This window comes from Balaenoptera borealis, assembly GCF_965194805.1.
Source record: "Balaenoptera borealis genome assembly, chromosome: 19".
NCBI classification, from domain to species: Eukaryota; Metazoa; Chordata; class Mammalia; order Artiodactyla; family Balaenopteridae; genus Balaenoptera; species Balaenoptera borealis.
Window position 1 is genome coordinate 32,981,379 of NC_138878.1, and position 27,887 is coordinate 33,009,265.

General features: G+C 39.0%; 1 protein-coding gene, 2 long non-coding RNA genes and 1 pseudogene across 7 annotated transcripts in view; 2 read left to right on the forward strand and 2 right to left on the reverse strand.

Annotated features, from left to right (window-relative positions):
• Nucleotides 1-27,887, forward strand: part of LOC309616285 — a 409,627-nt gene that overhangs the window by 209,519 nt on the left and 172,221 nt on the right. The window lies entirely within an intron of this gene.
• TENT4B (terminal nucleotidyltransferase 4B) overlaps nt 1-27,887 on the reverse strand; it is a 63,465-nt gene that overhangs the window by 7,361 nt on the left and 28,217 nt on the right. For all 4 annotated transcript variants that reach the window (XM_082366656.1, XM_082366655.1, XM_082366654.1 and 1 more), the window contains exons 2-7: nt 9,011-9,134; nt 7,255-7,301; nt 5,710-5,830; nt 4,191-4,298; nt 1,443-1,571; nt 477-690 (exon numbers count right to left, since the gene is read on the reverse strand). In XM_082366656.1, coding sequence (XP_082222782.1) covers nt 477-690; nt 1,443-1,571; nt 4,191-4,298; nt 5,710-5,830; nt 7,255-7,301; nt 9,011-9,134 — 743 coding nt within the window. The remainder of the gene's footprint in view (nt 1-476; nt 691-1,442; nt 1,572-4,190; nt 4,299-5,709; nt 5,831-7,254; nt 7,302-9,010; nt 9,135-27,887) is intronic.
• On the reverse strand, nt 15,708-18,523 carry LOC309616277. The gene is made up of 2 exons (XR_014237407.1): nt 18,129-18,523; nt 15,708-17,751 (listed from the first exon to the last, which is right to left on the reverse strand). It is a non-coding gene; the product is annotated as an uncharacterized lncRNA (long non-coding RNA).
• Nucleotides 18,569-26,138, forward strand: LOC309617335 (large ribosomal subunit protein eL21 pseudogene; annotated as a pseudogene). Its single transcript has one exon. The product of its transcript is annotated as a large ribosomal subunit protein eL21 pseudogene (transcript).

Here is a 27,887-nt window from a genome sequence, read left to right on the forward strand (position 1 = left end):
AGAATCAGGAGCAGTGAGGACTCGAAAAAGAAGAAAAATGGCACCAAACTGGAGATGCGCAAACCCACCCAAATAGTTAATACCCATTCTCCTTTGCCTTTAAGAGTCGAATGGATTCTACTCCCAACTCAACTCATTTGGAAGTCTGCAATGTGTTCTTCTGCTGTGTGTGTGTGTTTATGTTCATGTGTTTGCTTATAAAATATTTTGAGGAAAAAAAATGACTACAATTACAAGTTAATCCTTAATTTTTCATCTGAAGAGAGTTTAAAGTACAATATGATGACTGACAACGCCCTTTTCTTTCTTTTTCTTTTTTTGGCCGCACCGCGAGGCTTGCGGGATCTCAGTTCCCCCGACCAGGGATTGAACCCAGGCCCTCAGCAGTGAAAGCGCGGAGTCCTAACCACTGGACTGCCAGGGAATTCCCAAGGCCTTTTTCTTTGCATGTCCATAGATTTACCTAAATTCAATACCTGGTTGTAAAGGATCTTCAATATAAAGCATGGATGGCCTGTAGCCATCTAGCATATTTTTCTGTACTTCATCTTTGGCCACATAGGAACCACCATCCTTTATCCGGATGCCAGTCTTTAAATAATTGAAGTGTCGTCCATATAATTCAAAAAATTCTATTAAGAGAACACCATAGTTTGTATTGGGGATGCAAGCATCTTCCCTGGGATGTAACTAAAATGAGAAGAAAAAAAATTATATTGGACTTTCTCTAAATTCAAGGTGAGGATAATAAATGACATCCTAACTTCTATAAACAGTATTATTATAATTTTGGTTTAGCATAGCAGCCAATAGGTCATGGAGTTAGAGCAGGCTAATCGTAATAGTACTTCTGTTATAGACAACCTAAATTAAAGCCCCATGGGTGTGGGGGGACCTGGTGGGGGACAATTTATAAGGCTGAATTTTACAGCTGCCCCAGGATGCTGAGAGCGTGGGCTTGGCCCAACATCAGGGAAGTCATTCTGACTCACCAGCAGAGTCACGCAGTTGGCAACACTGCGCCACATAAACACGCTCACTGACGAGATTAAGACTTCTAACTCATCTTAACCAGACAGCAAATCTCAATTCCAGCTAAACTTACAAGAGTAGTTGCTTAGAAGACATTCTTAATTTTGGCATTTGTATTACTATTTACACCTATGGAAACCACACCATACTTCTGCATGCTAAAATTTGCAGTGAAAAGTCTCAAAAATACTAGAGCACATGGGATTAAAAATTTAAAAAAAATATTCTTCCCTAGGGATTTTAAAGTACTTATTTGCTAAATTATAAAAAGGTACCTAGTTCAAAGGGAAAAGTCATAAGTAATCAAGGGAAACACTCTAATTAGAGCCTGATTTAAATTTTTTCCAAAATGATTCCCAACTGATTTATTTTAAAAAATGTTTAGTGTACACTAGTATGGTACAACTTACCTGAAGGAAACTTACTGCCATTAAAAAGAGACTATAAGAACCAATTCCACCTGTAAATACTTCATTAAGGTCCCTCTGTAATAAGAACTGTTTCAATACTAATACCAAGTATGGTAATACAGGATATTTCTGGAAAAGAAAATTGTATTTTCAATGAATTCCTACATCAATAATAGCTCTAAGCATTAACAGCATATATGGTCTCTAAGTATAAACTGGTCCTTACATTACAAACTTTGGTGGACATATGTAATATACTTAATTTTCTATTTTAAAAACAAGCTATAAAAAAGTAAGCTATAAGTATTAAGGATTGTCTCCTCACATCTAAGATCTAAAACATGTAGACGTAAATGACAGCACCCAAGCACTCACTACAGGACAGAAACGCTAGCAATACCTATTTTGTGACACTCATTTATGACCATTACCGAATAATATTCAATTCGGTAAATAGGTAACAGAAACAGTACAGGACAACGTCTCAATTCTTTTTTTTTTTTTTTTGGCCACACCTCCCAGCTTGCAGGATCTTAGTTCCCCGACCAGGAATCGAATCCAGGCCCCATGTAGTGAAAGCGCAGAGTCCTAACCACTGGACCACCAGGGAATTCCCATCTCTTAAAGCACTAAGTCAGTGGGATTTTAAAGGATCACTTCTTGCAGGTGGCACTCCACAGGCAGACCAGGATCCTTCAGATGATTCTGCAGGGCCCGGGAGCAGGAGCCATCCTGCCTGCTGCTCTCCATGTGGGCAGGTGAACACACAGACCCACCTTCCGTGCTTTACAAAGAAGGGCGAGAGCATCCATGCTGGCAAATACGGACAGTGTGAGTCTGTCTTTCACTCAGGCACACACTCGTTAAGCACTCTCCACAAGCCAGGCCCTAGGCTAGGGACGCTGAGGGGAACAAAGCAGGCACAAACATCGAGAAAGAAGTCAACAGCCATTACCTAGGGGTGGTAGAATTACTAGTGATTTCCACTCTTTTCTTGACGCTTACAATGAAAACAAACTGCTTCCATAAGAAAAAAGTTGATACTTTTGCAAATCATGGCAAAGTAAGCAAGCATGAGAAACAACAAAAATATGGAGAAATAATCATTTTTAAACACTACAGTTGAACTCAGAAATATAGTCTCTTTAAAGAACAACTAGGCAAATTTCCAACAGAATTTTTTCTGCATATATCCTCTGACCCAGAAATTCCACTTCTGGGAATCTTCCTACAATTTATTAGTGTAAAGAAAGATGTAGGCATGGAAGGATGTTCACCAAGCACTTTTTGTAACAGAAAAAACCACTGGAAGCAACACCAGGGAAGTGCTACACAAAGCACAATAATCCTGACATGGGACAACCATGTAGTCAGTGAAAAGAATGAAGGAACCCTGACTGTACTGATACAGAAAAACCCACCAAAATATTAAGTTAAAAAAAAAGTATTAGACATCTTGTACATAGTGTGCTATATTCCTTTTGTTAAAAATTTCAAGAAGAGGATAAACAAGCAAAGAAAAAAAGCTGATGAAGGCACATCCTATGAAGCTGATCTAAGCATATAAGGTATAAGGGTGACTCACTTTTTACTACCCTTTTATACTGGTAAGATTTTTTATCATACGTGTTATTCTCAATTTTTTAAAAAGTTTCTTTCTGGTAAAAAGAAACTTTATACACACCCAATACCTCCAAAAGAGTGGGATTACAGATAATATTTCTTTTCTTTTTCTGCTTTTCTATACTCTGCTCATTTATACAAGAATATAATGTTTACCACAGGAGAGTTAAAATTTTTTCTGACATAAAAAGAAAAAGGTGAACCTGAAGAGCTGCTAAAAAAACAAAACATCGTGGGGGCTTCCCTGGTGGCGCAGTGGTTAAGAATCCGCCTGCCAATGCGGGGGACATGGGTTCGAGCCCTGGTCCGGGAAGATCCCACATGCCACACAGCAACTAAGCCCGTGTGCCACAACTACTGAGCCTGCGCTCTAGAGCCCACGTTCTGCAACTACTGAGCCCATGCAACACAACTACTGAAGCCCGCGTGCTCTAGGGCCCGTGCTCCGCAACAAGAGAAGCCACAGCAGTGAGAAGCCCGCGTACTGCAACGAAGAGTAGGCCCCGCTCTCAGCAGCTAGAGAAAACCGCGTGCAGCAGCGAAGACCCAATGCAGCCAAAAATTAAAAAATGAATAAAATAAATACATTTATTTAAAAAAAAAAACAACATTGTGAATGGAGAGAAATGATATTCTACATAAGCCAAAGCAGTTCACAGTTTTTAGTTTTGGGAGAAAAAAGCTGATGGGTTTAAGCATGTGAAATGTTCTGAAGATGATGTAGACAAATTCTGCCCTATCTGGGAAGAAAACAGAATAAGCAGAAACAGACTTAAACCACTTCAAGATAAGCTAAGGACACCTGCAGGACCTATCTTACAGGTGACTTGGGAATTAAAATCTAGAAAAGGCTCCCTAGAGAGGGTCTTAATCTGAACTCTTGGAGAGAAGTTCTTCAAAAGCTTCCTCAACCCTTAATTCTTACTTGAGGTCACATTATAAATTACTGATTATTACAAGCAGGTTCAAGGAAAGTAAAACCACTGCACAGAAAAGAAGCATTTGTCAGCGATACACATATAAAAATAGTTTAGCCAAGTATATCAGAACACCACCACAACAGAATCTCAAAACACAACTCCATTTCTAGTATTTTCACCGAATAAACACTATAACTTCTCTGACCTTGGTAAAATCTTTGATGAGGTCAGCTGCTCTCACACCATTCTGTACATTAAAGCTGATATCAACTTTCACTTCGGTAAAAGAATCTGTTAATTTAATAATAGGTACCTAGAAAGAGAAGACAGGTAAAATTTAAAACTTTAACCAAATTAAATGACAAAATCAGGGGATGGAAGGTTATCAGACTTGAGGTCTTGACCTCCTCATGAGGACATAAAAACACTGAGTATTCTGAACACTCCGTACCATAGTTGACTTGGCCTTCTAGATATTTTACATTACATATTTAGCATTTAACCTCATGCAATATATTTTGTAATTTCTACTAACTGAGAGTTTTGAAATCAGATAACAAAAACTTTCTCAACATTAATATACTTTGGAGAACAGTTTCCAACTCAAGAAAATCAAGAATTATGAACGTCAGCCCACAGCACCAAACTATTTCCAATAAGAAAACTGCTAGATTCTTTTTTTTTTTTTTTTAATTTTTATTTATTTATTTTTGGCTGTGTTGGGTCTTCATTTCTGTGCGAGGGCTTTCTCTAGTTGTGGCAAGTGGGGGCCACTCTTCATCGCGGTGCGCGGGCCTCTCATTATCGCGGCCTCTCTTGTTGCAGAGCATAGGCTCCAGACGCGCAGGCTCAGTAATTGTGGCTCACGGGCCTAGTTGCTCCGCGGCATGTGGGATCTTCCCAGACCAGGGCTCGAACCCGTGTCCCCTGCATTGGCAGGCAGATTCTCAACCACTGCGCCACCAGGGAAGCCCGAAAACTGCTAGATTCTTAAGTCACACACAGTAAGTCGCTGGCCTTTTTGGTCAGTTTTGCAAACAGCCCAAAAAACAACCTAACAAGAGAACTTAAAATGTAAGAATTATTCTCAAATGAAAAATGAGAGGATGATTTATATGCGATATCAGGAATTCTTTAAAAAAAAAAGCTCTATTTCTACCACGCATTAGGAAACTCAGGCCAGCAAACTTTGTGTACAGAACTGGATTTCCAAATTAACAGCTTTTAATAAAAAACAATACATGTTGTTTTGCTCTAATAAAACCTAATATGCAAAAATCCAAGCTTCTAAAATAGACATATTTATTTCTAATGAGCTTCTGTGAAAATTCTTTAATGTCCATTCCGTTAGTTAAAATATGACTTGATTTACAAAATTTCAATTAATACAATTCTTCAAGGATACAAAATATGATAGAAAAGCAACAGCTATGCAACTATAAACTTTATCAGCTATTCACATTTGTACTTACGTTTTTTATATTAAAAAATCTCTACAGTATTATGTATGATAAATTGAATAATATTTTTTAAAGAAATGTACAACCAGAATAATTCATTTGTCTCACAAACACAACTTTTTATGTACAAGCACCGTGATCATTAACAAAAGGAAGGAATAATTCACTCACAGTCCGACGGTGCTCCCCAAAATTAAGTCTTAATTTTACAAGTTTCATGCATAAGTAACCAGAGAGTTTAAGATGAAATGCTGAAGAACTTACAGTTGCTTTGTCTAGAACTTTCACTGAATCCTCATCTGCAACCTTATGCTTCCGAAGAGCTTCTTCCAGGGTCCAGAGGGGTAGGTTCTCCCACTTCCCAAACACCACAAGATCGATGTCACTGAACACAGAGCACACACAAGAGTTGTTTCAAGAAGTGAGAAACTGTACTTACTTTAACTCATTCAAGCTACAAACAGCAGGTCAGTACAATGGAACTCTATTTCTCACCCTGCCCAGTGAAGACTAAATGTGTTGGTGAGGACTGTTCTTAGAGAGGAAGTGGAAACTGGTGATTTTAACAACCTTCTCCTTCTCCTGGTCATTTCCCGGGGTGATTTTAAAAGAAGTAACACCTCAAAAACACCAGTTAACGTTTCCTGTTCATAAAGGCTTCTGCTACTAAAAAACTTAAGACCTTCCAAGTGAATGAGGTTAACTGATTGTGACTTACATTATTAAGTATAAAAAGCAAGATGCAGGCAGTGTATCTAGTATGCTACCATTTGTGTACAAAAGGAAGAAACACACATTTCCTTTTATATGCATAGAATATCTCTGGAAAGATATGCAAAGAACTGGTAATAGCACTTCCTCCAAGGAGAGAAACTGGGGGAGAGAGGTGGGATCCAGACTTTTCATTGTAATTATGTGTGTGCTCTTTTCAGATCTGAGCTAGGTAAATGTAGTACTGCTCATAAAATTTAATTAAATTATTAGAAAGAGTGACTCAGGTTTTGCTGAGGCTCAGAACCTAAATAAGGAAAAATATTAACGGACTCAAAGTTGAATATTTTATGGCTTTTGTAGGCCTAAGACAGCAATGGGAAGAATGGAAATTGCTAGGATCCATCCACTTTAACACATTTTAAGTTTGGGTAAAGTAGACTGAATCAAACTCAAATGAAAAACACGATGGACACCTATAGTGCACTTGAACATGTGTTAGAAGGGTAAATCTCAGGTTGAGTGCTCTTACCACAATAATGACAAAAACATCATGAAATGTTTTTGCTTCGTAAAGACCACATTTCAATTCTTAGAGAGCAGGTACTCACTCCTCAAGGAAGTCTTACTAACCCCCAAAATCACCCCCAACACACACGCCCCCACCCCCAGCTATGGGCCAAGACAGCCCTCATTTGAGAAGACCGAAACAAACAAGAGGCCTGAAAAGACCAAGACTTCCCTCAGAGAAGAGTTTGTACCCTGATTTTCTGAATCAGAACACTGGAACAGGAGCTAATAGTATGAGTTCTTAATAAAAAATGAGAGACCTGGCATTCCAGAGAATACAAAGTTCTAGAGCATAATCAGGTGTTTTACCGTAATATTACATTAACATCTGTGATAGTGGGTTAAGTTACGGGGTTGAACAGTTCTCTGCAGTGATATTCTACCTCAAGATAATTCAAATAAAATACAGGTAAGTGAATTTTTGTTTCATAAATCTGTTTTTGTTTCAACTCTTACACATTCAACAGTCAAAGCGCATACACTCTAAAAAAATGTACAATCCCTTAAAAGTGCCATAAATGTACTAACCTCGTAGGTAAATACAGGCCTGTTTTAAAACTTCCAAATATCTGGACCTAAAATAGAAAAAAATTGTTATATTAAAATATCAGATGAAAAGCCACCAAGCTATGGAGAAATGCAGGGTTTTGCCACCCTCTACTGGTAATTTTTAGTACTACAAGAGCATTTTTTTTCTAACACCATGCTTTCATGAAGCGGGATCCCGTGGCTTATAGACAGACATTCGGAATACAGCTTAAACTTATTAGGTTCAAATATCAAATACGTAGACTTAAATAGAAACCTTTCGAAAGTAATGTTCAGGTCACTAATGTTCCCTGATAATCTAGAGATATAATCACAAGTCCTTAACTTTTGTTCTCTCAAAAGGAATCTTCTCATAGATTACTGAATTAGGGTCAGACTACTTCAGTTCCAGGACAAGTGCCAGCCAGTAGGCCATCTCCACAGAGAACGCCAGGCACTGTCATTATAACACTATGCCGTGGCATAAAATCAGGACACATCCTATCTCAAACCACAGAGAACAGTGGAAGACTCAGGCAAATACGTGTCTGCAAGTAATTGCAATAAAGGATGAACAATGAAAAAAGTTCAACTTTTGAGGCGAGATGGACCCAGGAACCTCATCACAGCCTCGTGCTCCTTCATCTGCAAAAAAAATTGTGGATAAAATCCCCCCCCTCGGAAGGAGGAGGACTGATTTAGATCAGGGTTTCCCAACTTCAGCACTACTGGCATCCGGGGCAGATAATTCTTCGTGTTGAGGAGTTGCCCTGTGCATCGTGTGATGTTTAGCAACCTCCCTGGCCTCTACTCATTATATGCCAGCCAGGAGCACCTCACCAGTCACAATAATAAAAAATGTCTCTGGCATTGCCAGATGCCTCCTGGGGGAGAAACGTGTCCCCAGCTGAAAGCTGCCAATCTAGATCACATAGGAGAAACAACGTGGCATACAGTGGCTGCTCAATAAAATATTATTAGTGGCCTCCCCTCTTCCCTGTACCTACAGTATCTTATCTGAAGCTTCTTTGTTTTGCCAACTGGACCAGAAAAACTTCCCTGGCTTCACCTTTACCAGCCCATGACGGAGTCTAAAGAAAAGCTATATAACACGATGTACAATGTAATGGATTCTAATAAGTTACTTCTTCGAATGCACAAAATTGTACAACAGACCCTCAAAGGAGCCCTAAAAAGTGAGCATCAACAATAAGAACCACAAATAAGCAGAGGAAATCTTGGGCAAAAGTTTTGTTCACTGGGTGGGAGCTATACTGGGAGACAAGGAGTGATTAGAAAAAGAGAAGAAAACAACAGTTTCAGGAAAGTAGAACACACGCCTGCATTAGCCTATGAAAACGAATTTCAAATGACATAAGAAATTCCTACTTGACATCTTCATTCAGCTATACACAATTATGTAATGTTCATACTGACAAGCTGGAACAAAATAGTAACAGCGTTTTGATACAGCACATCCAAATAACCCACTACTACAAGGAGGCTTTATTTGTCTTTCTTCTCTTTATAGTAATGATTCCTAAAAATAGTTTGCAGTTAGTAGCTGCTATTCAGTACTGCAAAGAAATGGTTTTAAGTAAGTCATCCAATTCAATGCAAATAATTAGGAAGCCCAAAATTCTAAAGGCTGAAGAAAATTCTTTGCTTTTAAAATTTCATTATATCACAACTCTACACATGCACATACACAGGGATATTACCACCTAAGCACCCTTCTACCCAGACAGGTACTCACATCAGCACTGGGCCAGAGCTCCTTAATCACACTCTCGATCCTGTTCACCACCTCCATCCGCATCTTCTCCTCCTCTGGTCTTGGAGACATGTATTCATAAAAATCACTTATTTCTTCATGCAGACTGAAGAAAAAAAGCAGAAAAGTTAATATGAGCAGGGCCAAACTAATGAGAAATCACTAGCTTAAATAATCTTACCTAATTAAGTCTATAAGATAACTCAGCTGATGATTTTACATTCATAGATTTCTCCCCTTAATTTTAAAGTTACAATTCATGCTAAAATGGGAACGTACAAAATTTAATCAAAATGCCAAAATAAATAAAACAAGAAATTCCAAATGCCAAGAAGCCTTAATAGAAGTGTACTTAGCAGCTCTCACAGCACGTATTACCTGCCTGGGTAGAATATTTGCTGGGTGCTGGTGATTTTTAAATTTCTTAAATTTCAAGTGTAAGGCCTGGCCTCTGCCTTTACTCTTCTGATCCAGTAGATATAAACACAAGAAGATACAGAATCTAGGTGACGAAGACAAGCTTCCTGGCAGTGGGGATGACCCTCTAACCCCTCTGTAATCCATTCCTCACAGGAGCAAAACAGCGTGTCTTCCATAACGTTTGCTTAGTGAATTACGTGTCAAATGAATACGTCAGCCAGTGAATATCAGCAAAGACCTGAAAAGAATGGCTGGCAGACAAGGCTCCACGAAGGAGCTAAGAAGACTTCCCGAGACCGAGAGGCACGAGGCACGCTCAGGGAGCCCCGAGCAAAGGGCACAGCCTGTGGCAGAGCGGGGAGTAAAGGGAGGAGCAGCACCTGATGACAGCAGGCTTTGAACAAAAAGCTAAGAAGTTCAGACCTTCCCCGGTGGTAACGGAACTATTTCAGTGTTCCTGAGAGGGACCAGGGAAAGACTGACTTAAAAAATGGAGCATTTTAAGAAGATTCAGCTGGCAGTGGTGCAAACAACGGATTGGGAAAGAGACGAGACTGGAGGCGGAGGAATGGCTCATAAATTACTGCAACTGTAGAAGAACTAGCTGAAGGCCTGGAGGATGGTGGAAGGAAAGAAATGGGCTCCAGGAATGCCACACGCACAGACACAACGGCTGGGCCACAGGGCACGACCAGCAATGGAAAGACAGGAGTGAGGACACCTGCAAGGGCTGAGGCCTGAGGGGCTGGGGGCATCAATGAACAAGATGAAAGGGAAAACTAGGCGGGCTAAGGGGCTGGGTGTAGTCAATTACTACTGCAGAATAGAAGAAAACGAAAATAGCATTCCTTAACAAGCTGGTGCAACTGTGAAGAGCTACCTTTAGGAGGGAAAACTGAATATAAAATGGGAGGAAATCTGCTAAACTTGTGTTGGACGCAGACAAGGTGGGAGGCCCGGCTCCAGGTAGCTGGAGGTAAGCCGGCGTGAGGTTGTATTCGTGGTGTCTCAGTCTAGCACAGCTGTGATGGACCAGGAAGCCAGGAGAAGGGCACTCGTTAAATAGCAATGGGTGCCAAGTGCCAGAGGGGAGGCATGCTGGGGGGCAGTGGTAGGCAGTGCAGCCTCGAAGTAACAGAATCTGGAAGGCGGGGTGTGCCCGCAGCGGTAAGCCCACTCAGGTCCAGAGCGGGGTACAGGAGTCACGGGAAGCTAGAAACACCAGGAGATCCAAAATGGTTTATAAAGAAAGGAAAGAAAAATGTCTAAGTCCCAACCTCCACTGGCTATAACATTTAAAATGTGGCTGAGTAAGCAGTCAACAGTTTCTGCCTCTTCTGATGTTTTATTTTTAGACAGAGTCAAAAAAAACCTGAGTTCCAGACTCGGGCTCTGCCTGAGGGCAGCTATGTTCTTTCTGAAAAGCGACTGGCACTTTCTGGCCTCGGTGTCCTCAGGCACAACCAAGGGGTTGGCAACAGGGAGCCTTTTCAGCCCCTTAGTTTCAAACCCTGGGCCATTTGGGAAGGAATGATTTATAGCAGCGTTCTGCCTGGTCACTGTGCAATACCACAGAAAAACTGGATTTTAAAACTCCAGGGAGTTCTGCAGGTGGAATCAAGTCTTCCTTGGTATGCTTTGAGGTACCCTAGGATCTTCTGATTTTTTTTTTAAGCTTCCCAGGTTTTAATATATTCTCTAAGGTCATCCCCTTTGGCTTCTTAAAGACAACAGCTAAAATGACTAGTCATTACAGAGTTTACAGCTTGCTTTACTCTTCTGCACTTTTGGCAGGGATGAGGACCACAAATAAACAACAAAATAAATGGACTTCTTATCTAACTGGATCATTCGCTATGTATCAGAGTTTATGTGTGGTTCGAAAGCACATCACTGTAGAATACTTCCATTTTAACCAATGGAAAAAACCTCCTAAATTTGATTGTTATCTATTCTACAAAGGCCCACTTACACATTTTCTAATTCAAATACAGGCAAAAAATATTTAGCCTGTCTTCCAGTTAATCTTCAAGTCATACGAAACTAAGTAAGAATTCATCCTCTAAACACTACCGAGTGCCTATGTTCAGGGCATTACAAGGAAAAAGGCTAGTCACCCATGATCCTTGCCCTGGGTAGTTTCCACCTAATGATGAAAAGAAATACTCATTTGAAGTAGTTTTGTGATGTGTAATATATATATATTCTGCACTGTTCCACCACAGGCAGGTTGCAGATAAACAGGAGTGCCTTCCAATGATGATAGCTTCGGGAAATGGAAAGGGGTTGCCTTGCAAGGTAGTAAGGTCCCCGTCACTACAAGTATAAATAAAAAAACTAGATGACCATGAAGCAAACAAAGGTCTTATAAGAGATTTCTGAACTTGGTAAAAAGTGGAGAAGATTCTAAAATTCCTGTTTATCACTAGGCTTTTAGGTTTCTAATTAGCACATTAATTTGGAGACAAGGCATTACAGTTTTACATGACAAATCCTTAAATCAAGACTACCCTAAACTTTAAAAATCCATGGAACCATCTTCCCATTTAGGAAAATATGGTTCTACAGCTTATCTGTAGATTTGCATTTGCCATATTGGAAGGGGGAAAGAGGAATAAAAGAAAAAGGGAGGGCTATTAAAACAAAAACGTACTGGAACAGTAAGAACAAGGGAACCCATCTCAAGCCTGCCAGGGTCATCTCCTTACCCACCCCAAAAGAACTAAGTGAGAAATGTTGGTATATTTAGGAAATAAATTTCCAGCAAAGATTTTTAAATAATTCTGAGGGGCTCTATCCCTGTGGACTGCATAATTTTACTGGCATGGTGCCATGTATATCTAGGGGCTTCAAAAATCCTGAAGGAACTGAATCCCATTTTTGGAGTAACTACTACATGCCTGGCACACTTCTGAGTGACATGATGACCTAATAGAGGCTGGAAACTAGAGAAACTTTGCAAGTTTGCTTTCACATATTAATGCAACTTTATGCCTCTGAAATCAACAACTCAGAGAAAACTTTAGTTTCTCCCACATTTGGGTCAAAACTCAATATGATTAATTAGTAAATATTGCTGTATGCTACATATGCAGCCTTACGGTTTCTCATCTTAAATTATAAAATACAACTCTCTTGTGATCAAAGTTCCTGAGTGATCAAAATACAGTGCCCTCTATCAGGATATCAATGTTTTCTTTTTAAAAGATAAAGTGAGCAAGAAAGCACACCCACTCCCTGTTTTTAAAGGAAAAGTACGTAATATAAAAGCAATATGATAAAGTAGGTGCTACTATACAACTGGAGAGGATACCACCCCCCCCCCAAAAAACACAAAAAAACAGAATCAAAATTAATTTGCTGGGGTAAAATTTACGTTAATCTCAAAATTAACGATAATACAAAAATTTAAAGTGACAAGGAAGAAATATCAACAAAAAATAGCTTCTGTATTTTAAAAAGTACAACCCCACAGATAATTTAGGTCAAAACAGAGACATGGAAAAAGAAAAATTGCTTCTGCTCTGAGAAAAGTTCCACCAGGGAGAAATGTTAGCCTTTCAAAATGGCCCTCAAAGGCTCAGTTTCTCTGGCTATCAAAGGGAAGAACTGCTTCACACCCTTTCGGCTGCCCAGTTGCCCAGGGTGGCGGTGTGAGTCTCTTAGGAACTTCTGTACCCTCAAAACCAGAGGCAACATGGCAGTCTCCCTGATGCCTCCAGGCCAAGGCAGGCAGATCACCCACTGCTGGCCCCTCTGCTCAACACTGCCCCCTGCAGTTCAGCCAAAATCTGTTCAGGGGTAACCCTGCTTCCTGAGGGACACCCGCCCAGCTTGCAATGTGCCTGAGAATACTGCCACATCAAGGTCAAGCTTTCCAGTTTCCATAACTGAAGTCCTCATTAATTATAACTTCAGACTTACGTGAAGGCATTGACAAAGTTCTATTCAATTACTGTCAATTACTTCCCCCCCCCAAATTTTAAGATTAATAATAACCAGTTTTGACAAGGACATATGGAAAAGGCACTCACATGCTGTGTGTAAAAATATAAATTACTACAACCTCTCCAGAGGTTGTTGTATTAATTAGTGATAAATAATGTTTATATAAATAATTTTTAAAATCCCATTATTTCATTAAAATCAGGATCTGGAAGAGTGTCTTATCTGCAATCCCATGTTTACTGCAGCATTATTCACAATAGCCAAGATATGGAAACAACCCAAATGTACATTGACAGATGAACAGATAAAGAAAACATGGTCTATACCTATAATGACATATTATTCATATTCAGGTTTAAAAAAGGAAATCTTGCCATTTGCAACATAGACAAACCTGAAGGACATTATGCTAAGAAAAATAAGCCAATCGGAGAAAGACACATACTGCATGATTCCACTTATATGCAATATTTAAAACAAACTCATAGAAGCAGAGAACAGAATGGGGTGGATGCCAGGGGCTGGCATGGGGGTGTGGGTGGGGAGTTGTTCAATGTGTATAAAGTTTCAGTTAAACAAGAAGAATAAGTTCTATAGATATGCTGTACAACACAGCATCTATAGTTAACAATACTGTGTTATGCACTCAAAAATTTGTTAAGAGGGTAGATTTCATGTTGTATTCTTACCACAAAACAAGGGAGGGGACACAAGGAAACTTTTGCAGGTGCTGGATATATCTATTACCTTGATTGTAGTGATGGTTTCATGGGAGTATGCATATGTCCAAACTCATCAAGTTGAATATCTGCATGAAATATGTGCAGTTTTTTGTAACGCTGTTTAAAAACAAATCCCCTTCTTTTCACCCTTCAGAAATATTTCGATGAGGGAACAAGGATATTCACCACAGCATGATTTAGGATACTAAATAATTGAGAAACAGCCTCAATGTCCATCAATGGCATCCAATTAAGTAATCATAGGAGTACTCATTGACCTTCCCTTGAACTATAGCCAATAACCCATTAAAAAGAATGATGAAGAGCTATATGAGCTGAGAGAGAAAGATCTAAGATTTGTTATGTTTAAAAGAAAGGATCCCTTTCATGTACGTTAAAAAGACACACACAGGGACTTCCCCGGTGGTCCAGTGGGTAAGACTCCACGCTCCCAATGCAGGGGGCCCAGGTTTGATCCCTGGTCAGGGAACGAGATCCCTCATGCCGCAACGAAGATCCTGCGCGCCGCAGCTAAGACCCGGCACAACCAAATAAATAAATTAAATAAATTTTAAAAAATAAAATAAAAAACTAAAAACACCCACACAAAGAGAGAGAGTCACAATATGTTTCTATTTGTATTACAAGTTTTCTGGAAGGAGAACAGTTAACAGTGATGACTGTAGGGACAGGGCATGGCAGGAGAGGTGGGGACACTTTAGTTTTTTATTTCATATCACTCTGTATAATCTTATAATTTTTTTTAAACCACTAGTGTTTATTTGTTTGTCTGCTTTTCTAACAGGAATCATCATTATCTGTTTGGAGAGATTACAGGTCACTTGTCATCTTCTTTATATTTTTCCATGTGAAAAATACACGTGTGTGTGTATTTCCCCAAAGCTTCGTCCCACAGAACATGGTCTATATACCATACTGTTTATGGTGATTAAACCCGGTGAGTGAATTTGGGGGTGGGAAGAGACTCACTTTTTTTAAAGTATACACTGATATATATAGCCTATCATTTAAAATGCATACATGTTAATTACCATTGTATATTTTTATAACAAGATCTTTATAACAAGGAAAAATATTAAAGAAAATTAACACTTAAAGGAAAAAGATTCAACTTACTCTAATAATCGAGCTTTGCAGACCAAAAGGCTACACACCAGGCAGCTGGAAGACTTGAACAGAGAGGGACCCCAAACCCGGGCACGCAGCAACTGACACATGACACAGTTGGGAAGTTACTGCATGCATGATGCAGTGAGTGTAGTAGTAAGTTTCTGCTGCTGTCTGACTCACCCCTTCTAGGGACTTAAATGTGTGGGTACATGCAAGACAAATTTCTGGAAGAATACATAAAAGCTGCTCGCAGTGGTTTCCTCTGGGGGGAGGGGGTGGGACTGAGGTCTGAGGTATAGGGATTTATATAGCCTTTTGTACGGTTTGATTTTTTTCAAATGCAAGTAGGCACCAAGAGAAGTGAATAACAGCAAGCCCTGGGGCAGTCCCTAGCGCAGTCTGAGTGACATTTTCAGGAGGCTCTAGAATTTGATTTTTACAAAGAAATTGTCACTCACACACACACACACACACACACACACACACACACATGTCCTATATTTCCAGCTGCCGGCTAGACTTCTCTACCTAGATGTCACCTCAAATTCAGTTCAAAATGAAATTCCTTGTCTTTTTCCAAAACCTAGCCTTCCTGCTTGCATTTTCTTCCCTGGGTTATTGTTTCCCCAAAATGGAAACCAAACTGGTCTCCCTGCCCCTAGCTTTTCCCTTCTCTGGGCCATCTTCCACGTGATCACCCTTCCTCAAGCTATCTGTGTCATTTCCTGATGCCTCTTCCCCCCAGTACAGCCACAAAGAACTGTGCTGGAACACGCCAGGCCTCTTCAAGAGCCCCGCCCTTGCACAGGCAGGCCCTGTGCCTGGAACACCTTCTTACGCAGCCTTTGAGAGCTCAGCCAGCACCTCCTCAGTCAAGTCCCCAGACGCAGTATTACTTTAGCTCCTCCTCAGTGCTCCTGCCCAGCAGTCAATCCAAGCGAGTTCAGAGCAAATGCCCTGCTCACAGGCCTCCCTGCTCCGACTCGACTCTCCGATTCAGCTCTGTGTCCCCAGACCCAGGACACAGTACAGAAAAGCACTTCTCGAGGAAGGGACCCTCAGCTGACATATGTACATCTACCCACACCCACGTCCACATGTCATAAAACTTCATGTCAGGCATAGAAGATAAGAGTTTGATTTTGGGCGCTAAATATAGGAGTTCACACAAATAGGAAACACACTTACATACTAAAACACTTGAGAGAGAGTGTGAAAGGGATTTCCTGTCAGGAGACAGCGCAGGGCTTTGGTTCATGTCTCTTAGCCATTTGCCCCCAGACCTATCTGAAGAGGTGAGATGTTCTTCCCTCAAAAAAGCATTAGGAAAAAGTTGCCTTCAAGTAGAAACAAATGCCAAAGGCATTTATAACCAGAGGAACATGAAGCTTCTTTCTTCACAGCTCTATCTCACCATAATTCACTTCCAATATTTTAAAATCAAATTGGCAGTCTTACACTTCAAATAGGGACAACTCAGTTGAGAATTTAACAGTGAGAAGACATGGTATTCGAGGGTCATGTTATCCACAAAAAACAAAACTAACGCAATAAAAGCCAAATTTGACAGATTTTTGGCAGTAAAATTATATTTAAACACATACATCAGGATCTGAGATTAAGAATACCAGCTTCTATTTTGGTTGTAATCAAGAGAAAAAACAATAATATATAAAAGCACTAAAGATAAGCAATTTAAAAAACCCTTAAGTTATAATAAAAATAACTGAACCTGGGGCTTCCCTGGTGGTCCAGTGGTTAAGACTCCCCTGCTTCCAATGCAGGGGGCGCAGGTTTGATCCCTGGTCGGGGAACTAAGATGCCACATGCCATGCATGTGTCGTGGAAAGGAAAGAAAGGAAAGAAAGGGAGGGAGGGAGGGAGGGAGAGAGGGAGGGAGGGAGGGAGGGAGAGAGGGAGAGAGGGAGAGAGAGAGAAAGAAAGGAAGAAAGAAATGTGTCTCAAACTGGCCCTGTAGATACTTCTTCCAAGTCCATACGTTCTCTATGAGAATTTTTAAATTGTGTGTTTTCACTTCAATATTACTCTAATAACATTAGCATGAGCTTGTTCTGGATCATCCAGAAGCTTCTCTGGAAACAGAGAGCCGCCCAGGGATTCCCCCAGCCCACATGTGCTGTTGTGTTTACCATCAAGCTAAGGCCAAAGAATAGGATTTTAATTGGTCTGTACTAACAGTCAAGAACAGGGTAAGACCTGATACGTGTATCACACATATATGCCAAGTAAAGGTCAAATGGCACCCCTGAACATTTCTACAGTTTTCAGAATAGAGAAAAATGATGAGAGAACCGAGCTGTCACATGGCAAGGTACTAAAGGCATTTCCAGTGCATTCCCAACACCACAGCAGGCAATATCATATTTACATTGAGAGTAGCAATTTGATTTGCGTAAAACATCATCTGTCCCATAAATTAATTTTAATTTTATTGATTCTGTCATTTTATCTGTATTTAACTGGTTGTTTTGTTTTTGTAACCTTTTTTTTTTTTTTTTTTTTTTAATAAATTTATTTATTTATTTATTTTTGGCTGTGTTGGGTCTTCGTTGCTGCATGCGGGCTTTCTCCAGTTGCGGAGAGCGGGGGCTACTCTTCCTTGCGGTGCGCGGGCTTCTCATTGCGGTGGCTTCTCTTGTTGCGGAGCACGGGCTCTAGGCACATGGGCTTCAGTAGTTGTGGCATGCGGGCTCAGTAGTTGTGGCTCGTGGGCTCTAGAGCACAGGCTCAGTAGTTGTGGCACACGGGCTTAATTCCTCCGCGGCATGTGGGATCTTCCCGGGCCAGGGCTCGAACCTGTGTCTCCTGCATTGGCAGGCGGATTCTTAACCACTGTGCCACCAGGGAAGCCCTGTAACCTTTTTTAAGCATAAGAAATTTATCCTTGTGTGCATTCTTACATTATAATAAAAATAACTCAAGCTAGGGTGCCAAGAGCAGTCGATGGGGAAAGGACAGTCTTTTCAACAAATGGTGCTGGGGAAATTGGATATCCACACACAAAAGAATGAAATTGTACTCTTTCCTTACACCATATACAAAAATTAACTCAGAATGTATCAAAGACCTAAACTTCAGAGCTAAAACTATAAAATTCTTAGAGGAAACGCTGGAGAGTCATGACAGTGAATTTGGCAATGACTTCTTGGCTATAAAACCAAAAGCACAGGCAACAAAAGAAAAAATAGATAAATCAGACTTCATCAAAATTGAAAACTTATGTACATCAAAGGACACTATTAAGAGAGTGAAAAAAAAAAAAAAAAAAAAAGAGAGTGAAAAGACAACCAACAGAATGGGAGAAAATATTTTCAAATCATATATCTGATAAGGGATTAATATCCAAAATATACAAAGAACTCCTACAATTCAACAACAAAATCAAATCCCAATTCAAAAATGGACAAAGGACTTGAATGGACATTTCTCCAAAGAAGATCTATGGATGACCAATAAGCACATGAAAAGATACTCAACATCAATAGTCATTAGAGAAATGCAAATCAGTACCATCAGATTATTTCAACCCATTAGGATGGCTATTAGCAAATAAACAGAAATTAACAAGTGTTGGTGTGATGTGGAAAAATCAGAACCCTCCTGCATTGCTGGTGGGAATATAAAATGATTAGCTCAGGTGGAAAACTGTGGCAGTTCCTTAAAAAGTAGAATTACCATATGATCCAGCAATTCCACTCCTAGGTATAAACCCAGAAGAATTGAAAGCAGAAACTCAAGATACTTATACACCAATGTTCATAGCATTATTCACAATAGCCAAAAGGTGGAAACAAACCAAACGTCCATCAACAGATGAATGGATAAACAAAATGTGGAATATTAGTTGGCATTAAAAACGAAGGATATTTTGATATACGTTATAACATGCATGTTAAGAACATTATGCTAAGTGAAACAATAAGCCAGACACAAAAGGACAAATATTGCATGATTCCATTTATATGAAGTACCTAGAATAGGCAAATTCAGAGGGGAAGCAGAACAGAGGTTAGTTACCAGGGGCTGGAGGGGAGGGGGGAATGGGGAGTGACAGTTTAATGGGTAGATAGTTTCTTCTTGGAATGACGAAAAATTCTGGAAACTGATAGTGGTGACGGTTGGACAATGATGTGAATGTACTTATTAATGCCACTGAATTATATACTTAACAATGGTAAATTTTATGTTATGTATATTTTGTCACAATAAGAAAAACTTAAGCTAACACTGGATCTCTGCCAAAAATATTTTATGAAGATCTTAATTTGAGAAACACTGCTACAGAGTTAGAATTAAAAATTAAACCATTTATGTAATGTTTAAAAATATAGACACCAATGGTACATATTGCTATGGATGTAAACATAGAAGCATAAAAACATCAGCCTTGCAAGAGTGGTTACCTCTGGGAAAGGAGGGAGGTAAATGGGAGGTATGCCAAACAGTGTTCAAGTGTATCTGAAAAGTTATATTCCTTATGTAAAGGAAAAAAAGAAAAAAAAAATGGAAGAAAAGAAGGGAGGGAGGGAAAAAAAGGGAAAAAGTCAAATTTGTTAAATCCAGATGGTGGGTACTCAGGGGTTCATTGTTATTCTGTATCCTCTCCACATGTTTGAAATAGTTAATAATAAAAATCTGAAATGACTAAGAATCAAAAGTTTACATAATAAGGAATTAAAACTTCCTTTAGCCATTCTACACAATGAATGAGCAGACAGCCCAGACACAGGCCATGTTCCCAATTTACCATCAAGAGCACCTTCTACTTCCCATCTTCCCCTCTCCGCATAGATCTAAGCTGCCATCAACAAGCAGTCAGAGTTGTCAATCAGCATTCACTAGCCAGACTTTTCTACCTCTCACTCTGAGACCATAATTGGTCTTACAATTTTTGCTTGCCTCCAAAATTGCAAGTTAAAAAAACACTAATTCCCATTAGAATTAATGTAAAAACTGCAGCATTTCTACATACAATTAAATTCATACCAGGCTAGTAATACAGTTACGATTGGTTCATAATTACTTACTGCAGGTAACTGAAAATTGTCAATAAAAGGCAAAAATTCCCAAATAAGCCAGAACTTGGAAGCAACTGCAACTTGGAGCTTTGCTACTTTGCCAGTTATATCAAAACTGTACAAATAAGATCAGAGTAGAAATAACCCTAGAGCCATTCATAGTCATTCTTTTTCTCTCTCCCTCTCCCTCTCTCTCTCTCTCTCTCACACACACACACACAAAACACACAATTAGATCTTTTTTTTTTCTTTTAGCCAAAACACTATTTCCGTGTAAGTATGGGATATGTAAAAGTACACCAGGCTCAAAATGACACTAAGAACCAAAAGAGGGAACACTCTTAGGTATCTATCCAAGGGAAATGAAAACGTATACCCACGCAAAAGCTGTTCATAACAGCATTATTCACAATAGCAAAAAAGTGGAAACAATCCAAGTGTCCATCAATTGATGAATGGATAAACAGAATGTGGACACATTGAAATGTTATTCAGCCACATAAAGGAATGATACATACTACAACATGGATGAACCTTAAAAACATGCTAAGTGAAAGAAGGCACACACAAAAGGACACCTATACTATATAATTCCATTTATATGAAACGTCCAAAATAAGCAAATCCGTAGAGACAGAAAGTAACTGCTAGTGGATGTGAGGTTTGTTTTGGGGGTGATGAAAATATTCTAAAACTTATTCTGATGATAGCTGCACAACTCTGTGAATATACTAAAAAACATCTGAACTGTACATATCTCAATGAGGCTATTATTGGGAAAAAAGAAAAAGAAAGGACAAGCTGCTATTACAGACCCCAAAAGATTCTGCCTTAACTTGTATGTTACCACAAAGCAAAATAAGAGGAATAGGAGAGTCTATAAGTCAATAGAAAGAAGACTTGTATATCCAGGTAGTAAATGACTTAACACAAACCCAAAACAAAACAACTTGACATTTTACTTAGCACATGGACCATGGTAACAGGCAAATTGTTATGCTTTTTGAAATACTGAAAGACCCAAAAAGGACCTAGGGATCCCAGGGTCAACATGTATCTAAGGCATTCAGAACTTTTAACGCAACATCAATCTAATCCGAGAGTCCCAATAGCTCCTCCACATGTCATTAGAGAGTCCATGAATCTGCGCCTGCCCACCTCAGCTCCCTCCTGGGCACTGCTGGTTTCACAGGATAATCCTCAAGCATCCACAGAAAGTCAAAAACAAAAAAACAAAAACAAAAACTCTTTTCACCATTAACTTCCCTAACAATGAGCATATATTATATGTCCTTAAATTTACCATTACTTAGGGAGTCTTGTCTCATTTTATGGAAAGTTATATAAATCTGAATAACTCTTTGACATTCTCCATTGGAAGACACAACCACCCATTTCTGGAACTGCTGAATCCCTCATGTAATTACCTCTTTCCTGGGCATATGATCTTCTGGTCAAGGACAAACTGCCAATGTTCTAATTCAGTGGTGCCAAGTTCACTATTACCTCACTTTCAGGTAAGAAAGTGATACGCGTGAGAAAAATCAGAACATTAACACACTAGAAACTTCAAAGTAGAATAATAATACAGCCAACACACTTACACATACCTCAACAAACAAACACACACACCAACAAACCCATGGGGCAAAAATCTCACAACCACTATTCCATGACAAAAATAAGTGAACGGATAAAGCCCAAATCTACTTGGGGGTAGGAGCCTGGGAGCTTTCAGAAAAGTGGTAACAATTTCCCTCATTCACCGTTAACCTTCACAGTCTTTCTAACACATGAGACCAGCAATTTTACCTTGAGGAACACAGATGGAGAAACTGGCTCAAAAGTAAACAACACTTGTAAGTATGTTTCTCATGCTTTATTCACCACAGAAAATAAAAAGCAACTTAGATGTCCAACAACAGGGGCGTGCTTTAGTAAACCCTGGTAGAGTCATGTAGGAAAATATGTTCTACCCTCTCCAAAAAACACTGCATCGTAGACTATGTAAATACATGGAAAAGACCATGCAAAATGTAAACTAGGAGAAGCAGTAAGATCTTTCAAGTAGAAGAAAATTGTATTTTTTTAAATGGATCTTTTACAATGACACAAATCAGAGTTTATGGAGACTAATATTAGTCGATAATTTTTAATGAAGAGCTTCTTTGAAATGGTATATTTGTTGTTATTTTACAGTCAAGTTGATCAAATATACAATAAAAATTATTGAATATACAACGTAAAGTTTCTAACACTATTATGAAAGGCAAGCACCAAAGAAAATGCAGAACTCATCAAATTCTCTTGATATTTCTTGCTGTTTTGACACAATTATTCTGGCTACCATTATCTGTTAATCATCTTCACATCACTAACCTAATTCAGCGTTTTTTTATAAACTATTTCCAAGTCAGCAGCCAGCACAATGGCACTGGGCATGAAGACATTCAGGGTCTGCATAGCAAACCCAAAACACTCCTCAAATTTTTGACAATTATAAACAAAAAAATTGCTCTGCTACTCTTGTGTCTTCACTGAAATATTTGCAAATTCAATGAAGTCCAGAAAATTCTCCTGAGTTCCCCTCCTCAACACTTCTGCAGCATGACCTGGCTGGAGGACAATTTAGCATTTTGCCCCAGCAATCACAGCACATGTGCACACAGAGGCATCCACAAGAATGTTCACTGCAGCACTGGAATAGGAAACAGTGGAAACAACATTTGTGTTCACCAGTAGGAAAATGGCTTTAAAAATTATGGTACAGCTATACAGTTGAATTCTACACAGCACGTGAACCAACACGAAAAAATTTCCAAGATACATTATTTGGAAAAAACCAAAATTTACAAAATAAAGTCCACCCAGTAGGAAAAGTTCTGGGAGGACCCACAGGACGCTGGAAACAATCACTACCTCTGAAGAAGAGGCTGGGGCTTAGAATAAGAATGGTGGTCAAAGGAGATTCCTGACTTTTCTGTAATGTTCTGAGTTTTTACAAAGAGAATAAATTCATGCCTTATTTCCATAATTATAATTTAAGAAAAATCTCTGGATCATAAATTGCATGTGATTTATCTAATATTCCATTAAGGGAATTCAAATCTATATGAACACAGGTGGTTTGAGTCTAACTGATAAAGGGCATTGAAGGTGCCCTGTCTTCACATTTAAATACAAAAACACACTTCCCTCTGCACCTCTCCAACAATGTAAACATGTTTCCTTCCTTCAAAACAACCCCAGACGCCCTCCTCGCCAAAAAAAAAAGGAAAAAAGCACTTTTAGTACAAGACCACATTTTTAAAAAATCTTACACATAATCTCAAACTCCTTAATAAGCATTTTTACTTTTCATCCCCAAAACGACAGTGTTACAAAGCCTTAGCCAAACTTCACCTCATTAAGATGATGTCTGTTGCCCACATAACTATTTTGAAGTTGTTTCATTCACTTGGTCTGGTTTTAGTCAATACAGAAAAGTTAGTGGGAAGGCAAAGCTATTCCATTTTGAGCATAACTTCGAAGGACTTCCAGCATCTCATCTCCCACCTCAACAAGGAATCCCTCTTATAGCAAGGGGGTCCAAGGGATTCTGATAATTAACCGGATTTGGGAACCCATGCTCTAAAAGTGGGTTTTACGCAGTACTTCTCAATCCGTGCTGCATATGATTATTATTTTTTAAATATGACGTGAGAGCCACCACCCACTGCAGACCTATTAAATCAGAATCTCTGCGGAGTGGGTTCCAGTCATCAGAATTCTCTTTTTTAACTTCCTCCGATTGAGAACCCTGTGTTGAAGTAACTGGTTTAGGCGTTGCTCTTATCAAGCTCATTAAGCAGAACACCATTATCTGCATGGGCCATAGGAAACACAGTGGCAGCCAGCAGAGGAAGTGAAACAACAACCCCCAGTTTTATTTGAAATCACAGAGTTAGGCTAACAGGACGAGATTCTCTATAACTAAGATCAATTATAGACTAGGGCTAGTAAGAAGCCCTGGTTTCAACTAAAGATAAAGTCACTCCACTAACTTGAAACTTGGTAAAGTCATTTAACCTCTCTGAGGTTCAAATTATCAATTTTTTAAAGGACTGGAATAAATGACCTCCGAAGATCCTCTGATCTCAAACCCCATGATGATTCTACCACGTGGCCACAAATCAATCAAGTCCATAAGCAGAGTGTCCTTAAATAAATGCATGAATATCTTCTGAGAGTATCAGATTCATCATACATATAATTTTGTGCTAATCTACATAAAAATTCTATTCATCATCACACCATAAGAAATTCTAACTGAACACAATTAGAGTCTATCAGATCAATCACAAATGAAAATTAAACTAGTCACGTAAGTCTCAAAATAAATATAGGGACTTCCCTGGTGGCACAGTGGATAAGACTCCATGCTCCCAATGCAGGGGGCCCAGGTTCAATCCCTGGTTGGGGAACTAGATCCCACATGCATGCTGCAACTAAGAGTTTGCATGCCACAACTAAGGAGCCCGTGAGCCGCAACTAAGGAGCCCTGGAGCTGCAACTAAGGAGCCCGCGAGCCGCAACTAAGACCCAACACAACCAAATAAATATTTCTTTAAAAATTAAATAAATAAATAAATAAATAAGACTATCAAAATAAACAATCTAATCCTACACCTAAAGCAACTAGAGAAAGAAGAACAAAAAAACCCCAAAGTCAGTAGAAGGAAAGAAATCATAAAGATCAGAGCAGAAATATATGAAATAGAAACGAAGAAAACAATAGCAAAGATCAATAAAACTAAAAGCTGGTTCTTTGAGAAGATAAACAAAATTGATAAACCCTTAGACTCATCAAGAAAAAAAGGGAGAGGACGCAAATCAGTAAAATTAGAAATGAAAAAGGAGAAATCACAACTGACAGAGCAGAATTACAAAGAATTATAAGAGACTACTACAAACAACTATATGCCAATAAAATGGACAACCATGAAGAAATGGACAAATTCTTGGAGAGGTACAAATTTCCAAGACTGAACCAGGAAGAATTAGAAAATATAAACAGACCTATCACAAACAATGAAATTGAAACTGTAATTAAAAATCTTCCAACAGCTTTTCCGCCAGAACCACCATCTTCCAGTAATTCACCAAAATGACCAACACAAAGGGAAAGAGGAGGGGCACCCGCTACATGTTCTCTAGGCCTTTTTGAAAACATGGAGTTGTTCCTTTGGCCACATACATGCGAATCTACAAGAAAGGTGATACTCTAGATATCTGGACACTGTTCAAAAAGGAATACCCCAGAAATGTTACCATGGCAAAACTGGGAGAGTCTACAATGTTACCCAGCATGCTCTTGGCATCACTGTAAACAAACAAGTTAAGGGCAAGATTCTTGCCAAGAGAATTAATGTGCGTATCGAGCATATTAAGCACTCTAACAGCTGAGACAGCTTCCTGAAACGGTTGAAGGAAAATGATCAGAAAAAGAAGAAAGACAAAGAGAAAGGTACTTGGGTTCAACTGAAGCGCCAGCCTGCTCCACCCAGAGAAGCACACATTGTGAGAACCAGTGGAAAGGATCCTGAACTGTTGGAGCCCATTCCCTATGAATTCATGGCATGATGGGTGTAAAGAAAATAGAAGACCTGGACTGTATAAATGTTTCTCTTAATTGAGTAGAAGTGTGTGACCCCCCTCCCCCAACCAAATATTTAAAGCACATTTTAATTGTATCCGAATTCAGTGGGTGACATCTTTTTACTTTTCAAATTTAGTGATTTTTCTTCCTGAAAGATGTAAGGTAGTTTGTTGCGCAGTATACTCCACTGGTTAATAAACTGCTAGATATTACTTATAAAATATTTGTACTAGTTTGAAAATAGTCTCTAAATTCCTATGAACAAAGGATTTAAAATAAATGAATGAAAGGTTAAAAAAAAAAAAATCTTCCAACAAACAAAAGTCCAGGACCAGATGGCTTCACAGGTGAATTTTATCAAACATTTAGAGAACAGCTAACACCGCTCCTTCTCAAACTCTTCCAAAAGATTGCAGAGGGGGGAACACTCCCAAATTCATTCTACGAAAACACCATCACCCTGATACCGAAACCAGAAAAAGATATCACAAAAAAAGAAAACTACAGGCCAATATCACTGATGAACATAGATGCAAAAATCCTCAACAAAATACTAGCAAACAGAATCCAACAGCACATTAAAAGGATCATATACCATGATCAAGTGGGATTTACCCCAGGGATGCAAAGATTCTTCAATATATACAAATCAATCAATGTGATACACCGTATTAACAAATTAAGGAATAAAAACCATATGATCATCTCAATAGACACAGAAAAAGCTTTCGACAAAATTCAACACCCATTTATGATTAAAAACTCTCCAGAAAATGGGCATAGAGGGAACCTACCTCAACATAATAAAGGCCGTATACAACAAACCCACAGCAAACATCATTCTCAATGGTGAAAAACTGAAAGCATTTCCTCTAAGATCAGGAACAAGACAAGGATGTCCACTCTCACCACTATTATTCAACATAGTTTTGGAAGTGCTAGCCACGGCAATCAGAGAAGAAAAAGAAATAAAAGGAATACAAATTGGAAAAGAAGAAGTAAAACTGTCACTGTTTGCAGATGACATGATACTATACATAGAGAATCCTAAAGATGTCACCAGAAAACTACTAGAGCTAATCAGTGAATTTGGTAAAGTTGCAGGATACAAAATTAATGCACAGAAATCTCTGGCATTCCTATATACTAACAACACAAAATCAGAAAGTGAAATTAAGGAAACAATCCCACTTACCATCGCAACAAAAAGAATAAAATACCTAGGAATAAACCTATCTAAGGAGGCAAAAGACTTGTACTCAGAAAACTAAAACACTGATAAAAGAAATCAAAGATGACCTAAACAGATGGAGAGATATACCATGTTCTTGGATTGGAAGAATCGATATTGTGAAAATGACTATACTACCCAAAGAAATTTACAGATTCAATGCAATCCCTACCAAACTACCAATCACATTCTTCACAGAATTAGAACAAAAAATTTTACAATTCGTATGGAAACACAAAAGACCCCGAATATCCAAAGCAATCTTGAGAAAGAAAAACAGAGCTGGAGGAATCAGGCTCCCCGACTTCAAACTATACTACAAAGCTATAGTAATCAAGACAGTATGGTACTGGCACAAAAACAGAAATATAGCTCAATGGAATAGGATAGAAAGCCCAGAAATAAACCCACGCACATATGGTCACCTACTTTATGACAAAGAAGGCAAGAACACACAATGGAGAAAAGACAGCCTCTTCAATATGTGGTGCTGGGAAAACTGGACCGCTACTTGTAAAAGAATGAAATTAGAACACTACCTAACACCATACACAAAAATAAACTCCAAATGGATTAAAGACATAAATGTAAGACCAGACACTATAAAACTCTTCAAGGAAAACATAGGAAAAACACTCTTTGACATAAATCACAGCAAGATTTTTTTTGACCCACCTCCTAAAGTAATGAAAATAAAAACAAATGGGACCTAATTAAACTTAAGAGCTTT